At 47.2% G+C, this 18,295-nt stretch overlaps 1 protein-coding gene across 3 annotated transcripts in view; it reads left to right on the forward strand.

Annotated features, from left to right (window-relative positions):
• Nucleotides 1-18,024, forward strand: part of AP5M1 (adaptor related protein complex 5 subunit mu 1) — a 20,826-nt gene extending 2,802 nt beyond the window's left edge. For 2 of the 3 annotated variants that reach the window (XM_075614768.1, XM_075614767.1), the window contains exons 3-9: nucleotides 339-984; nucleotides 9,675-9,902; nucleotides 13,574-13,713; nucleotides 14,978-15,063; nucleotides 15,142-15,260; nucleotides 16,899-16,995; nucleotides 17,888-18,024. In XM_075614768.1, the coding sequence (XP_075470883.1) occupies nucleotides 339-984; nucleotides 9,675-9,902; nucleotides 13,574-13,713; nucleotides 14,978-15,063; nucleotides 15,142-15,260; nucleotides 16,899-16,995; nucleotides 17,888-17,970 (1,399 nt within the window). In that variant the 3' untranslated portion in view covers nucleotides 17,971-18,024. The other variant, XM_075614769.1, reaches the window with a different exon arrangement.
• The last annotated feature ends 271 nt before the right edge of the window (nucleotides 18,025-18,295 follow it).

The raw sequence follows: 18,295 nt of genomic DNA on the forward strand, positions 1-18,295 counted from the left end.
CATCATTTAGCAATGTACTGTAGGCTGGAGTTGTATACAGTATAAGTGAAAGCCCTCATCTTCCATGTAATATCTCCTCTACCACTTGTTGTGATTCTACATGGATATCATGATTCAAGATATGTTTGACTACATCTTAAGCCGGGGTTGCTCAAGCCCCCCCGCCCCCTCCCCTCTTGCTGTTGCATGTGCTTTGCATATGAAGGGGGTCAAATAAGGAAAGAGCAATTATATAGTACATTAATTGCAATATGTGAGCGTTGCTTTTTCAGACCACACTGAAGTATGTAAAATAATGTAAATACGACTAAAACATATCCGTTGTTGTTGTCCTGCAGACGTTATCCCACGGTAGAGAAGCGAGCGCAGGCCTTCAACAGAGCAAGCTATGTGAACATCCCTGGGGATGACGATCTCCTTAAAGCATTGCTTCTTGAGCTGGGACTGACAGGCGAGAATAACAACTTTGTGGAATACAGGGACAGTTGTTCCCGCATCAGTAAAACGAACGTGTACTCTGTGTCTGTAACAGCAGGAAAACTGTGGCCTGTGCTGGCTATTCAGCAAGCTGAATTTATATATGTGTGTCTTCCTTTGGTGGAACAGTCACTGACACCACCCCCGTCGCTTATAAGCATCAATGGCATCTCGGAGGCCTTTGCTCTTTTATCAGGAGTCATGTTGTTTATCAACTCTGGGCAGAATAATGAAGCCGACATTTCGTCCAAGCTGACCCAGCTTCCTGTTCTGATCACGCAGGCTTGCCCACTGGGTTCACCCATAGACACACACTTGCTTGCTTTACATGGTAATACGAACAGCTTTTCTGCGAGCCTGACACACAAGCCCCCAGCATGGAAAACCAGCAAACACAAAGGCAAAGCTCAGATTGAGGTCTGCATCACAGAGAAAGTGAAGTCGACACAGTATGACAAGAAAGACGATACCGACATGTGGCAGGTGTATGGAACTGTGTCTTGCAAGGTGAGGATGTGTAGAAAAAGTACCTTTTTGTACGAGTGAGTAATATACCTGTTGTGCAGGCAGGTGTACTTTTACATGTGCACTAAGGGTTTCCAATTTGGAAGTCCTTGTTTACCCGGCAGCCGGCTCTAAGACATCCGACCTCTCCCTTATTTAGCCGACAATTATTTTCTCCCAGATTATTAGGACTCGGAGAGTGCTGTTTAGGGTAAAGGTTACGCTGGGTTATTAGGGCACAGGTTAGGCTGGTATATTAGGGTAATGGTTACCCTGGAGTATTAGGGTAATGGTTAGGCTGGGGTATTCGGGTATGGGTTAGGCTAGTATCTTAGGGTATGGGTTAGGATTAGGGTAATGGTTAGGCTGGGGTATTCGGGTATGGGTTAGGCTAGTATATTAGGGTAATGGTTAGGCTGGGGTATTCGGGTATGGGTTAGGCTAGTATATTAGGGTAATGGTTAGGCTGGGGTATTCGGGTATGGGTTAGGCTAGTATATTAGGGTAATGGTTAGGCTGGGGTATTCGAGTATGGGTTAGGCTAATATATTAGGGTAAGGGTTAGGATTAGGGTAATGGTTAGGCTGGGGTATTCGGGTATGGGTTAGGCTAGTATATTAGGGTAATGGTTAAGCTGGGGTATTCGGATATGGGTTAGGCTGAACTGGTCTTTTATGTCATCAGCTGCCAGTTAAATACAACTGATCCAGTCCCTTATAAATCCGTCTGTCCGTTAAATAAGGCTGAACAAGTGACGTATTTAACTGGCTCGCCCGGTATATAGCCTCTACCTTACAATTATTATATGTTTCATGAATTTATTTTTTGCTCGTAGTATATACTGTACTGTATCTCATATTTAAACATTTAAAGCATAATAACTTAGTCATTTAAGAATCTAAAATTAGGTGTCGTTTGTCATTAATTAACATGTTCTATTCATTGTTTATATTGTCATAAAAGGACATTTTAAATAGTTGCATTGATGTTGTTGATTAGTAGGTAAGTATGTTGTCTTCAAACAAGCGTAGCACACTTATTAAACATTGGGAATAAGTGTGTCTCATTTCCCTTGATGTTTATGCCATGTCTAATGGGCTATCAGCATTGTAAATGAAGCCTGAGAATAATGCAGAAACCTTGAATCTAATGCATGACTTGCTATTGAGTGCACGTCTCTTTATACTGCCTCAAAGTGTTATCTGTGGAACCCTTTGTGACCACATAATACTTTCTTGCCATACCTTTTAATATATGAATTGAAAAGAGTTATTAAACAGCACACTAATATTATAAATGATATGTAACATCGAAATCTATGTATTCTCACAGCAATACCGTGTTTGTGTACATGGGGTAAGTGAAATAGAAATTACAAAGAGAAAATAAATCCTTTCGATCAGGGATGCTCGACTCCAGTCCTCAAATCCCCTCCCCTCCCCGGGTCAGGTTTTCAGGATATCCCTGCTTCAGCACAGGTGGCTCAATCAGTCCCTGCTTCCGCACAGGTGGCTCATTCACAGGCTCAGTCGTTGACTGTGCTGAAGCAGGGATATCCTGAAAACCTGACCTGTTGGTGGCCTTTGAGGACTGGAGCTGACCACCCCTGATCTAGACTGTCTTTTTGAGAAGTAAAGTGTCCCAGTTTCCATTTCTTCCTGCTCTCGAGAACTGGAGTTGCACACTCCCGGCCTAGATGGACCTACATCCTTCTTCAGGCTTAATACCCTCATGGACTTAATGAGGTTTTTAAAGTGAACAAACCCTGCTCATTTTCAATCCAATACCTATTGGTAACGAAATGGTTAAAACAGACACACTGCTCTGTATTGTGCTTTTATCTTGTGTTTTATTATGTTTTTTATTTGTTTCAGTATATCTGTCATCAGTAAATTGATTGCATTTTGACCATTGGATTCTGGGGATTTTTTGTTTGTTGCTTTTCTCTGTTTGAATTAGGTTTTTGTGTCCTCGTTTTTCATTGAATAACATCTAGTGGGTAGATTCTATGTTATTGTACAGAACATCATCTTGAATTAAATGTTTAATGATTATTGTTTCTTGACGTACATAGCAATACTGTAATGACAAAATACAGTTGAATTCTAATACGTTTTATATAGCACTTTTCTCCCAATGGGATTCTCTGTGCATAACACATGTAAAGCTAACAGATACAAAAAAAAAAGGAAAACATTTGAACTATAAAAGAAACCAATAGATATTTGGAGTGATAGCACCACCAATTAAAAAATTAATGTAATCATTTATTGGTGCAAAGGGAACAGGTAACGCAGGGTGGCTCAAGCCCCCCCCCCCCCCTCCCAAAAGGTCAGGTTTTCGGAAAATATCCCAGCTTCAGCACAGGTTCTGAGCCACCTGTGCTGAAGCTGGGATATCCTACAAATCTGACCTGTTGGGGGGGGGGGGGGGGCGCTTGAGGACTGGAGTTGAGCACCCCTGAGTTAACGGACCCCTTATAATCCCGAAGATATGTATACATATGGGGTTCCCCGCACTCAGAATGTTGAAATATAAAGCTGTAAAGAGATGCCAAAAATATAAAGATTTTAATATTTAGAGAAAAAAAACCTCATACAATTCGTTGTGATATATACACAAACAGTGCGATAATAAACAGAAAGCAAAACGCAGAGACAATGTATCAAAATGGTGTGTGCGTCCCCACAGAAAGAAACCAGACACAAGATACAAATATAAAATAGGATGAATGTAATGATTCTGTAAGTAATGAATGCTGGATAGGTGGTGGCTCACTCATAAAATCCCTGGCTGAAGAAGCAATGGCGGAACTACCGCTGATTCGGCTGCACCAGGGCTCACGGCTTTCAGCGTCCCCATCGTCCCGCGCTCCGCCTGAACACCATCCCGCGCTCCGCCGGAACACCGTCCCGCGCTCCGCCGGAACACCGTCCCGCGCTCCGCCGGAACACCGTCCCGCGCTCCGCCGGAACACCGTCCCGCGCTCCGCCGGAACACCGTCCCGCGCTCCGCCGGAACACCGTCCCGCGCTCCGCCGGAACACCATCCCGCGCTCCGCCGGAACACCATCCCGCGCTCCGCCGGAACACCATCCCGCGCTCCGCCGGAACACCATCCCGCGCTCCGCCGGAACTCCATCCCGCGCTCCAGAACACCATCCCACGCTCCAGAACACCATCCCGCGCCCCGGAACACCATCCAGCGCTCCAGAACACCATCCCGCGCTACGGAACACCATCCCGCGCTCCGGAACACCATCCCGCGCCACGGAACACCATCCCGCGCTCCAGAACACCATCCCGCGCTCCGAAACACCATCCCGCGCTCCGAAACACCATCCCACTCTCCGCCGGAACACTATCCCGCGCTCCGCCGGAACACCATCCCGCGCTCAGGAACACCATCCCACGCTCCAGAACACCATCCCGCGCCCCGGAACACCATCCTGCGCTCCAGAACACCATCCCGCGCCCCGGAACACCATCCTGCGCTCCGGAACACCATCCCGCGCTCCGGAACACCATCCCGCGCCACGGAACACCGTCCCGCGCTCCGAAACACCATCCCGCGCTCTGCTGGAACACTATCCCGCGCTCCGCCGGAACACCATCCCGCGCTCCGGAACACCATCCCGCGCCACGGAACACCATCCCGCGCCCCGGAACACCATCCCGCGCTCCGAAACACCATCCCGCGCTCCGAAACACCATCCCACGCTCTGCTGGAACACCATCCCACGCTCCGCCGGAACACCATCCCGCGCTCCGCCGGAACACCATCCCGCGCTCCGCCGGAACACCATCCCGCGCTCCGCCGGAACACCATCCCGCGCTCCGCCGGAACACCATCCCACGCTCCGGAACACCATCCCACGCTCTGCTGGAACACCATCCCACGCTCCGAAACACCATCCCGCGCTCCGCCGGAACACCATCCCGCGATCCGCCGGAACACCATCCTGCGCTCCGCTGGAACACCATCCCGCGCTCTGCTGGAACACCATCCCGCGATCCGCCGGAACACCATCCCGCGCTCCGCCGGAACACCATCCCGCGCCCCGCCGGAACACCATCCCGCGCTCCAAAACACCATCCCGCGCCCCGCCGGAACACCATCCCGAGCTCCGCCGGAATACCATCCCGTGCTCCAGAACACCATCCCGCGCTCCAGAACACCATCCTGCGCTCCAGAACACCATCCCGCACTCCGCCGGAACACCATCCCGCGCTCCAGAACACCATCCCGCGCTCCGCCGGAATACCATCCCGCGCTCCAGAACACCATCCCGCGCTCCAGAACACCATCCTGCGCTCCAGAACACCATCCCACGCTCTGCTGGAACACCATCCCACGCTCCGCCGGAACACTATCCCGCGCTCCGCCGGAACACCATCCCGCGCTCCGGAACACCATCCCGCGCCACGGAACACCATCCCGCGCCCCGGAACACCATCCCGCGCTCCGAAACACCATCCCGCGCTCCGAAACACCATCCCACGCTCTGCTGGAACACCATCCCACGCTCCGCCGGAACACCATCCCGCGCTCCGCCGGAACACCATCCCGCGCTCCGCCGGAACACCATCCCGCGCTCCGCCGGAACACCATCCCGCGCTCCGCCGGAACACCATCCCACGCTCCGGAACACCATCCCACGCTCTGCTGGAACACCATCCCACGCTCCGAAACACCATCCCGCGCTCCGCCGGAACACCATCCTGCGCTCCGCCGGAACACCATCCCACGCTCTGCTGGAACACCATCCTGCGATCCGCCGGAACACCATCCCGCGCTCCGCCGGAACACCATCCCGCGCCCCGCCGGAACACCATCCCGCGCTCCAAAACACCATCCCGAGCTCCGCCGGAATACCATCCCGTGCTCCAGAACACCATCCCGCGCTCCAGAACACCATCCCGCACTCCGCCGGAACACCATCCCGCGCTCCAGAACACCATCCCGCGCTCTGCCGGAATACCATCCCGCGCTCCGCCGGAATACCATCCCGCTCTCCAGAACACCATCCCGCGCTCCAGAACACCATCCTGCGCTCCGCCGGAACACCATCCCGCGCTCCAGAACACCATCCCACGCTCCGCCGGAACACCATCCCGCGCTCCAGAACACCATCCCACGCTCCGCCGGAACACCATCCCGCGCTCCGCCGGAACACCATCCCGCGCTCCGCCGGAACACCATCCCGCGCTCCGCCGGAACACCATCCCGCGCTCCGCCGGAACACCATCCCGCGCCCCGAAACACCATCCCGCGCTCCGCCGGAACACCATCCCGCGCTCCGCCGGAACACCATCCCGCGCTCCGCCGGAACACCATCCCGCGCCCCGAAACACCATCCCGCGCTCCGCCGGAATACCATCCCGCGCTCCAGAACACCATCCCGCGCTCCGCCGGAATACCATCCCGCGCTCCAGAACACCATCCCGCGCTCCAAAACACCATCCCGCGCTCCGCCGGAACACCATCCCGCGCTCCAGAACACCATCCCGCGCTCCGCCGGAACACCATCCCGCGCCCCGCCAAAACACCATCCCGCGCTCCGAAACACCATCCCGCGCTCCGAAACACCATCCCGCGCTCCGAAACACCATCCCGCGCTCCACCGGAACACCATCCCGCGCTCCGCCGGAACACCATCCCGCGCTCCACCGGAACACCATCCCGCGCCCCGCCGGAACACCATCCCGCGCTCTGCCGGAACACCATCCCGCGCCCCGCCGGAACACCATCCCGCGCCCCGCCGGAACACCATCCCGCGCTCCAGAACACCATCCCGCGCTCCGAAACACCATCCCGTGCTCCGCCGGAACACCATCCCGCGCTCCGCCGGAACACCATCCCGCGCTCCGCCGGAACACCATCCCGCGCCCCGCCGGAACACCATCCCGCGCTCTGCCGGAACACCATCCCGCGCCCCGCCGGAACACCATCCCGCGCTCCAGAACACCATCCCGCGCCCCGCCGGAACACCATCCCGCGCCCTGCCGGAATACCATCCCGCGCTCCAGAACACCATCCCGCGCTCCGCCGGAACACCATCCCGCGCCCCGCCGGAATACCATCCCGCGCTCCAGAACACCATCCCGCGCTCCGCCGGAACACCATCCCGCGCCCCGCCAGAACACCATCCCGCGTTGTGGCAGTTGTACACTACCCCTGACTCTAGCAGTGAAAATGAACGTTGGCCTGACAGAGGACAAGAAATAGACCACCACTTTTAATTATTTTAACTTATTTCTCATCTTATAAATAAAAGCTATGTTTTCATTATGGTCGCCTTGCCTGGTGAATATGCCCGCGGGGGGGTTTATTGTAAGAGCACATTACTTAAAGGATTTGTTTTCTCTTTGTAATTTCTACTTTGTTTCTATCAAATGCTGTGGTGGCATTACCGAATCTCCCTGTCTAATACACACACAGATATATACATGCAATTCTGATTATTGTACATAGGATAGATAAGGGGACTAGTGTTCCACAAAGTCACAGTACATTTTTAGGCGTTTCCATGGAGCCACAATCCATTCCCAAAGGGTTCCACAGTTCACAAAAGGTTAAAAACCACTGCAATGTTTGGGTTTCCCAGGCAGAATGTGCAATGCAAACACACAATCCCTACAAGCTCAGAACCCAAACACACCACACACATTTGTTTTTGTGTCAAAAGGAGTGCAATTGTTTGCAGGGTTTTGACTCCTCCCTGGTTTTAATGCTGCACACAAAGCAATAGTGTGTGTGTGTGTGTGTGTGTGTGTGTGTGTGTGTGTGTGTGTGTGTGTGTGTGTGTGTGTGTGTGTGTGTGTGTGTGTGTGTGTGTGTGTGTGTGTGTGTGTGTGTGTGTAAATCAGTTCTGTGCTATGAGAAAATACTTGAAGCATTTTTTTTTATTATTTATAAACAACTCTAAATGATTGTATTTCTAATGTAACAAGCATTTTTTTGTTTCTATAGCAACCATTTACAAAATCATATCCCCTTCCTCTTCTGAAACAGGTGCTGGCACACTCCCGTTTGAGCCCTGCCCTCTCTAGCAGTGTAACAATTGTATCTAGTGACTGCCTGGTCACGTGATCTCCCCCACAGAACTTTGCATCTTTGGTCCTCTCCTGCAGCACTGACAGCCATTTAGTGAACCCCCGAGCCGAATCTTCGCCAATCAATCGGCAACTTGGCTAATTACCTACCATTGTGTGGATTGTATGGATGCACAAATTAAAGGGGAAAAAATAGAATTAAAATAACCGTCAGCTTGGACTGCGGCTTTAATCTCACCCATCCCATTTTTAAATAGCAGGTCTTATTATGCACCTGTGAATGATCAGTCTATTGAGACGTTTCTCCCTCCACTAGAGAGGCGAATAGAACGTTTGTAGGTAGTGTTAGGGCCTTCCAAAAGGGGCTGCCTTCGCTTGGCTGCAGGCTTATAACGCTTTGGCCAAAGAATTTAACTAAATGACCCTTTCTTATAAGAAGAAAAACAGATAAGTATTTAACTATACAATTTGTCGTATTTGATGTAGCATTGGGGCTTTTTGTCTTTTTGTTTCAATGCAAAGGAAACCCAATGATGCCTTCTCTATAGCAGCTTATTGTTATATTTCCACGTGGTACAGCAGCAATACTAATAATGGCCGCCTTCTGACTCCAAGCTGCCTGCTGTGAAATGCTGCAGCTGATATGTAACATTATATTATTAAGTGTAACACATTATTGTTACAGCTTTCAGAGTACTGGACAGTCTGATGTTTGGAACACAGCAACAGATCTGTTTGTGATACTTTGTTGCCAAAGGACAGCGATCAAAAAGGTGTGTGTGTGTGTAAGATTGTTTGAAAAGAGGAAGTGGATATGACTTTCTAAATGGTTGTAGCAACCAAAGGATGATCAGTACATTAAAAAAATTATTCAAAATGGCAGGAGTTTAAAAGAAATGCAGACAGTATTATCAAATACTACAGAACTGATTTATTTAAAAAAAAACCATATAGGATTTTTCATGTTTTGCTGCTTTAAGGATAGTGAACATAAATGCAGGCTTTCAGAGGCTCACACAATCTACACGTTTGCATCTGTTTCATCCAAGAATCAATGCATGGATGTTACCAAATAGCTGCACTGATTAACCAAGAATAAATGAAGTGATTGCAGAATGTTTTCAGGGTTATTTGTCTTTCTGCCAGAAAGCTTTTGCAATAAGACCAACGTTTTTAACACAGTTTGCTCATAGTTGAAATGTATAAACAGTATTTAGAAAATGGTTATGTGGGGAGAAACCCGAATTGAAGGGAGGCAGATGTTTGTGCAGGTGGTGGTCAGTGTACATGGTGGGAGTCAGAAAGATTTGGTTTGAACTCTTGTCCTGCCGATTTCTTCTTTTGTTTATCTTTGCACAAGCTACATTATCTCCCAGGGCCTAACTCATTCAGCGGTACCTAAAATAATAAATGTCTGATTGCAGTCATCCTAAAGTGGCTCAAGGACTTATTTGCATGTCCCGACCTATGTGAATTATTATTATTATGCAGAAAGTACATTTGATTGATTTAATGCCCAAATTCCACAGGGGGGTCATTTAAAGCTTGTGTTGCTGGTGTGGACATGTGGCTTAAAACCCTTATTTTAAGTATTAAAACCGATCTAATTAACCACATTTCTTTATTTTTTTCCTGAAGTGCAATTTGGAAGCAATCACTGCGAACGTCATGGTGAGCTTGAATCTTCCTGCCAACGGCTCCCCACTTCAGGATATCCTGGTCCATCCCTGTGTGACGTCCGTTGACTCTTCCATGTTGACTTCCAGCAGTGTTGGTGTCGCAGACGATTCTGCATTCAACGGACCCTACAAGTTTCCTTTCACCCCTCCCTTAGACTTGTTCAATTTGTGCTACTACACGTCACAGGTAAGAGATGCTGTATGACACCCAGCTCATAAGCATGCATTTATATGATAAATAGATAGATATAGAGAGACACAGAGACACACACACACAGATGATTGAAGCAGGTTTTTTTTCGGAGTTGGGCCCCATTAATTTCAGCTCTGGGGACCCCCTGCTTCTGGAAATACTTGCCTCAATAGGGTGTGCCGGTAACCTCTTGGCTTGGCTAGCTGGGTTCAGGAAATGGCAGCATTTCAAAGCTCCTGGGTCCTGTTGGCCTATAGGAAGCCGTTACATCATCGGGCTCGACTTCCTATTGGCCTGCATGACGTGGGAGTTTTAAACTTCGCTGAGATACTTATCGCAGGTATCTCGGGAAGCCGGGGGTCCCCGGAGCTGAAATAAATGGGGGTTTAGCTCCAGAGAGCCACAGCTTCAATCCTCCTGTATGCTAAATAAATAATTAATTCAAAAAATCATGAATTGCTCTTTTAAAGAGGCAATCCAAGGCTGAAATATATATATATATATATATATATATATATATATATATATATATATATATATATATATATATATAAATAAAAAGAAAACAGGCGCACTCCTAGTGTATTAAAGTTTTACAATTTATGTAGGACTGAAAAATATTATAAAATGCGCACTCACAAATAGAACAACAGCATTTATGAGATATAATCTCAAACCCCAACACTTGCAGCAGGGATCCAGCGCAGCTTCTGATGTATATTTGGTGCCTCACACGCTGTGTATACAGGACCGGGAGATCTTCAAACCCTCCGTATATCGGATATGGTGTTTGCACGCCGTGTGCCACTCCACTCACGTCCTTCCTCTCACAGACACCTCTCTTCTGATATGGAAAATAGCTGAAGCGCTCAAATGCAGGTATATCTCAAAATGATAATAAGCCAGACCACTGTACCAGGGTACTAACAATTGATATAGTACCTATTGTGTCATATAATGGGTACTATCCTCCTGAAGACAGGGGGTGTGTGGTGCAACCCACTCACCATCAGTCTCATTGGCAGGTTCCCCTGAAAAATATGCAAATACTCACATCCTGGTAGGGCAGGCAGGCAGGCTGTGCAGCTACTCAATGCAATACAGGGAAAAGGGAGACAAAAAAGCGCACCAGCACAAACGGAGCAGGAAGTTCCGTTTGTGCTGGTGCGCTTTTTGGTCTCCCTTTTACCTCTCTTCTGATAGGCTCAGGCCTCAGCTCACTCGCAATGTCCCGCAGAATGGATCCTCCGCTTGGGCTGCCTTCCGATCAACCGGCAATAAGTTCTAGTCTCTCCGTGCTTGCAGTAAAAATTAAGAGTTGCTGCACTTGCCACTCCAAACACACCCTACGCGTTTCGTCTGGGATGACTTCATCAGGGAATATTTTTCAGTCCTACATAAATTGTAAAACTTTAATACACTAGGAGTGCGCCTGTTTTCTTTTTGTTTTTTTCCCCAGATATCCTTGAGGGATTGGTGATCCCTAAATCCAGGCTGCAAAGTCTCTGAAGGACAGTGTACTGGGACTGGATTTTCATTTGTATTGTATTATTATTTTTAGTATCTATACACTTTTCATTTTTTGGATATACTTATTTTATGTTTATTTAATAGTTTAAATTATTTATATTTTATATTGTGTTTATATAATAGTTTGCACACACTCCAAAATAACATTTTTGGTCAGCACTAGTATATAGCCTTTGTGTTTATATATTAGTCTTCGGAATCAGGAGGCGCTACTTCATTTTTTCCCCCCACTCCTTTATATATATATATATATATATATATATATATATATATATATATATATATATATATATCTATCTATATATATATATATATATATATATATATATATTAGAAAAAGAAAAGAGAAAAAGCGCCCGATCCTTGTGTAAAATCAGATGAACATTTTAATAAATCATGGACAAGACAAATGCACACTTACAATTTGTCTGATTAAAATAAGAATTTTATGGGACCTGCCCATGCACCAATCGAAGACTCCACAGTCACCTCCGCTCTGCAATCTCACGATCAGTTCGAGACCCAGTAGTTGAGAACGCCGTTTACTCCAAGGTGTATAGATTATCATCCGTCAGGAGCTTCTCAGCAGCGTGCGTCCGCCATTACTCCCACACATGTGGTACTGGATACCGGAAGGACTTTCCTTGTGGTTCCTGTGTCTCTCTCTGGTGCCGAAGGCAGGTCAGCCACCGTAGTTGCAATGCAAACCGTCCCTACGCGTTTCTTCCGCCTTTGCTGATGAAATCCGCAAAGGCGGAAGAAACGCGTAGGGACGGTTTGCATTGCAACTACGGTGGCTGACCTGCCTTCGGCACCAGAGAGAGACACAGGAACCACAAGGAAAGTCCTTCCGGTATCCAGTACCACATGTGTGGGAGTAATGGCGGACGCACGCTGCTGAGAAGCTCCTGACGGATGATAATCTATACACCTTGGAGTAAACGGCGTTCTCAACTACTGGGTCTCGAACTGATCGTGAGATTGCAGAGCGGAGGTGACTGTGGAGTCTTCGATTGGTGCATGGGCAGGTCCCATAAAATGCTTATTTTAATCAGACAAATTGTAAGTGTGCATTTGTCTTGTCCATGATTTATTAAAATGTTCATCTGATTTTACACAAGGATCGGGCGCTTTTTTTCTCTTTTCTTTTTCTAATAGGTACTATGGGAACTTGGTGAGCCCAAGAAGAAGCAGCCTGGACCTTTGTTTTATTCATTCATGGACTTCATTTGGACTTAAGTATTATTTTTTATAGTTTAATTTTTTGTATTTTTATGCTTTTTTATATGTTCAACAGACCATTTCATTTTTTCATATTTTTTGCACATTTTTTACAATTAGATTTTGTTTGATTCATGTTGCTATAATATATTTTATTCCAATTGTTATAGGTAGGCACTAGTTGGTTCATGTAAACATCATACTCAATTTTGATATTTGGTGCAACATTTTGGCACACGTCACCAGGGGGGCAGCAATTTGGGTGTGTTGAAAAAGGAGCGCTGTCTTTAAAACTGTTCATATATATATATATATATATATATCTCCGGAAGCAGGGTGTCCCCAAAGAGATATATATATATATATGTATGTGTGTGTGTGTATATATATATATATATATATATATATATATATATATATATATATATATATATATATCTATCTTCGGGGACACCCTGCTTCCGGAGATACTTACCTGCGAGTTAAGTGCCGGTAGCCGCTCGGCTTCCAGAGATCACAATATGTCAGCTGTTCTGAGATCTCAGGCCCTGCGGGCCAATAGGAAGCCGTGATGCCATCGGTGCGGCGGCTTCCTATTGGCCCATGTGACGCGAGAGCTTCAAATGTGAAAGCCCTGCTTGCTGAGCCAGAGCAGTTAGCGGCACCTACTTCAGAGGTCAGTATCTCCGGAAGTTGTGGGTCCCCAGAGCTCTAATTAACGGGTTTCTGCTCCGGAGACCCCCCTGCTTCAATTCTAAAAATAAAAACATTTGCCAGTTTGGATTGCTCCTTTAAACACTTATATGCAACTGTGGCATGCTCTTCACCATTTAATAACGTTTACTAATTGTTTGTACACTTATAGTTTGCATTATACTGGAGTAACTTTGCAAATGTCATTTTAACATTTGTAGGTGCCGGTGCCACCGATTTTGGGATTTTACCAGTTGGTGGAAGATGGGCACCACCTAAAGTTATCTGTCAAATTAAAGCTTCATGAAAGTGTGAAGAATGGGTTTGATTACTGTGAAGCACGCATACCTTTTTTTAACAGGTAAGAATGGATGATACGATTTATAATTCTATGGTAGCGCGGAGAAACAATTCCAAATATTGTGAGTTATTTGGGGTGGGTAATTATATCCAGTGTTAGGCCGTATACCGTTATAATGAAATGATGTGCTGCCGCATTCTGCCTATCACCATCTTCATGTGTCACCCGGGAAAGGTGCAAAGTGAATAGAGCATTTCATTTGCCAGTGTACTGTTCAGTAGGACAGGGGTACTCAACTCCAGTCCTCAAGCCCCCCAACAGGTCAAGTTTTCAGGATATCCCAGCTTCAGCACAGGTGGCTCAAAAGCTCAGTTGAAGTCTGAGCCTCCGATTGAGCCACCTGTGCTGAAGCAGAGACTGATTGAGCCACCTGTGCTGAAGCAAGGACTGATTGAGTCACCTGTGCTGAAGCTGGGATATCCTGAAAGCCTGACCTGTTGGGGGACTTGAGGACCGGAGTTGGTCACCCCCTGCTGTAGAACATGTTTGTGCTTTAAAACTAGGTGAACTGCTTATTAATTTCCTGCATATCCCAAGAACAGGCAGAAGTTGCAAATATACATTTTTTTTTTGTATATGTTTGATCTGCAAATAAGTATAGCGTTAGTTATCATTCTCCGGGTTGCTATTAGTGTATACAAACAAGCATTTCAATTCAGCGCAGCATGATCCTGGTCATGTTAATGAAGTAATAATCCCAGAAGAAAGGGGCATTATTGGCCAATAATGGCAAGGCTGGTAGAGTTGAAGGCCCGACTTTAACCCAGCCAGGGCATCTCCCGCTTTCTCTCTCTTTCTCTTTTTCTCTATCTCTTTCTCTCTTTCTGTCTCTTTTTCTCTCTTTCTCTTTCTGTCTCTCTCTCAATTTGTCTCTCTCTCCCTCTCTCTCTCCCCCCCCCCCTTCTTCTCCCTAACACTCTCCCCCCCCCCCCCCCTTCTTCTCTCTCCCAATTCTCCCCTCGGCGCTCCTTTTCTTTATTATATGCAGCCGTTCTATTGGAAGGACCGCCATTTTGGAAGATACATACATTAAGAGACATTTCCCCTTTTCCAAGATGGCCGTCGAGCAGTTTGCTGTCTGTGCTGTTGAAGTGATTTGTCAGCCCACCCGTATAGGACCAATGCGGTTCTACACCAGGAAACCATCAGTTTTAATATTTTGACAAATCAAGCAGACCGGATTGCAGTTTTAAAGCAGATTATACGTTTATTGCCTCAGCTACTCTCATTTTTAGTTTCCTTACATTTTTTTTTTTATTCTTAGGGGTCAAATCGTACATTTTGAGTATAAAGCTAGCTACGGCCAACTTGAACTATCAAGAGAAAAGAGTCTTGTGGTGTGGGTCATTGGTAAGTTTTATTGCTTTTCCGTTCCATTTAAATATAATTACAGTGTATCACCATCAGTAACTATGAATTTCATTCTAGGGCAGAAGTTTCCTAAATCACTCGAAGTTTCTCTTACGGGTACAGTGACCTTTAGTGCTGGAGACCATCCGAATGATACCACAGACCCCATTTGTATTGGAAATACTGCCTACGTGAAAGTAAGTTAATGCACTTATTTCATGAATGGTCAGTTAGCACAGGGGTGCTCAACTTCATTCCTCAAGACCACCCCAACAAGTCCGGTTTTAAGTACATCCCTGCTTCAGCACAGGTGGCTCAGTCGAAGATGATATATATATATATACATATAAATATATATCTTAATATATAAAATCGAAAGGTTGGTACTAGCTGCAGTGAATCTGATTGGTCCTCCGCCTCTGGCCAATCAGATTGGTGGGTCTGACGTCACCCAACTGCCACTCTCTCCCCCCTCGGCCACACACACACACTCTCTCTCTTTCCTCTCCCCCCCCCCCCCCCCATCACACTCACCTCCCTCCCCGGCGCTCACTCACCTCCCTCCCCGGTGCTCACTCACCTCCCTCCCCAGCACTCACTCACCGTCGCTCACTCCCCTCCCTCCCCGGTGGGGGGACAGGCAGTGGCCAGGCAGCCTGCAGCTGCCTCGCGGCGCCGAGTGCCTAAGATGGCGGCGCCCGAAAGGACCCCCTTCCTCCCTCGCAGCGCCGAGTGCCTAGCCTCAACTGCCGCACACGCACACACACACCACCTCCCGCCCAAACCGCCGCCTCACACCCCTGCGCCTCCAGCCTCCCCTCCACACAGCACTACACACACCACCTCCCGCCTCCCCTCCCTCACCCCTGTGGCTCCGGCCGGGACCAAGCGGTGGAACGGACAGCCGGGAGGGGGCGGAACGGACGGCCGGGAGGGGGCAGCCCACCACCACTCACCCGTACCACACCACCCCCCTCACCCGTTCGGTACGGGACTGCGGGGGGCGGGGTCTATATTTGGGTCTGAGTAATCCCTCTAATGATAGCCACTCCCTAAAGCTGGGGAGGGCAACTCCAGTGCTCAAGGGACACCAACAGGTCAGGTTTTCAGGATATCTCTGCTTCAGCACAGATGATGCAGTCCTCGACTGAGCCACTGTTTGGCCCACCTGTGTTGAAGGCCAAGACCTGTTGGGGGTCTTGAGGTCTGGCATTGAGCACCCCTGAGTTAGCACAGGCTGATCTCACAATTTCAGTATGCACGATAAATAAAACGAAACAAATAATGCCATTGTATTTTTAGCCATTTTCGCCAAACGCTTGATTTTCTATATATGTGATGTATTTGAGTACGGATCTATCTTCCTTCTGGACCAAACTCCAAACTAACATCCCCCCTCCAAAATCTTAACAGAACCAGCTGTGCGGTGGGACCAAACGCCACCCTGATGCATACTCCGCCCCACAAGGAGCAGCCACTTTGCCTTTTATTTGAACTTTTCCTCTTATTCCCTCTAGAGTGTAAGCTCTCGGAATCAGGGTGCTCATTTCCTTGCGCATCTGTTTGCGCTTGTTTGTCCCTATCTGGAATGTCATTCTGTTTATGTAATGCATATCACTCCGTTTCCCCATTGTACTGCGCTATGGAATATGTTGGCGCTTTCTAAATGAACGATGGTAATAATAATAGCCGTGGGAGAAGATGCAGCCATGGCTGTTGCACTGCCGGCTATACTCATGACACAGGTTTGTCAAAACCACAGCAAACATCTGTCACCAGGACGAAGAATTGAGCTACATTTCTATTATTATGCTATTTCTCTCATATGTCTCCAGCTTTACTTCAGGATTCCAGATTACAGCCTCACCGGATGTTATGCAGACCAGCATTCGGTCCAGGTTTTCTCATCAGCAAAGCCCAAAATTATTACATGTGAGAGAACTTGTTACATTTACTTCCAATTGTTCTTTCTTTTTTTATTATTACATATTAGAGGATTCCGCAGCATAGCAAACATTATAATATCAGTTTATCCACACAAATTCGCAATATGGAAAATAGCTGAAGCGCTCGCATTGGATGGGTCTTTTGTCACATTAAAGTGCCCTTTTAATCATTTTTTTTGTCCTGGGTTCTTCCTGCTCCGTTTGTGCTGGTGCGCTTTTTGGTCTCCCTTTTCCCTGTTATCCACACAAATTCCCCCACCCCACCCTCTCCTTTACTTTCAGTTACTACACATCCTTTTTAGCTATATTCTTCTGTCAATACTTTTAAAGCAACACCCCCCTCTGCCCCTCCTTACATCTCACCCTAATTTCTCGCTATACAGCTGTCTGCTATCTACCCCTTTTGTATATAAAGCCCTCTTCCCCCTAAAAACTTTCTCACTCACTGCCCCACACCTCTGGAATGCCCTACCCCTCAATATCCATCTAGCACCCTCTCTCCACCTTTAAGGCCCATGTTAAAACACTCCTTTTTAATGAAGCATATGGGTAGCTCCATGGGCTCATACTATAAATCTCATGGATTTTACCATAACACCCCTCTACTATCTCTGCAAGTTCTCCAGGGGTTACCACTTAGATTGTAAGCTCTTAGGGACAGGTACTCGTTTTCCTAATGTTACTTTTATGTATGAAGCGCTAATTCCCATTATGTGTTATATTATAGAAAAGACAACATTAAAATGTGATTCAGCCATTGAAACGCTGTAAACAAACATACCTTGGTTATTTATATACTCTTAGTTAGAATGTTTACTGTTGATACTCCTTATTACAATAGGGTTGTGTGTAATGTGTATTTGTGTCTTTGTTTTTAGCTCGGGGGCTCGTGTCTTCCGACTATTACATCTGGAACTCCAAAGCACCGGCGCCAGTTGTGTGCAGGACGCTTTTTGTATAATGTATAATAAATCAATGTGTAATAAAGCTTAAAATAAACTGCAATTTTTCTTAACCTATATAGATTTGTTTTATTTGGCATGGTACAGCTCATACCATTGCTCACCTGGCTTACTTGCAAGGCCCAGTAGTCAAAACTTTATATTGAGTGCTAGATGGGACATGTGGCTTGTGCCAATGACCGGTTTACTTCCTCTTTTATGATGACATCACTGCTATGTGCACGGGTACACAGACGGTTACAAATCCCCCACAGGAAGCGAGCAGCACCAATAAGTGCAATGGAAAGTTCAAATAAAGATGGAACTTTTGCAAACTTTTTTTTT

The sequence above is a fragment of the Ascaphus truei genome, chromosome 9 (assembly GCF_040206685.1).
Source record: "Ascaphus truei isolate aAscTru1 chromosome 9, aAscTru1.hap1, whole genome shotgun sequence".
NCBI classification, from domain to species: domain Eukaryota; kingdom Metazoa; phylum Chordata; class Amphibia; order Anura; family Ascaphidae; genus Ascaphus; species Ascaphus truei.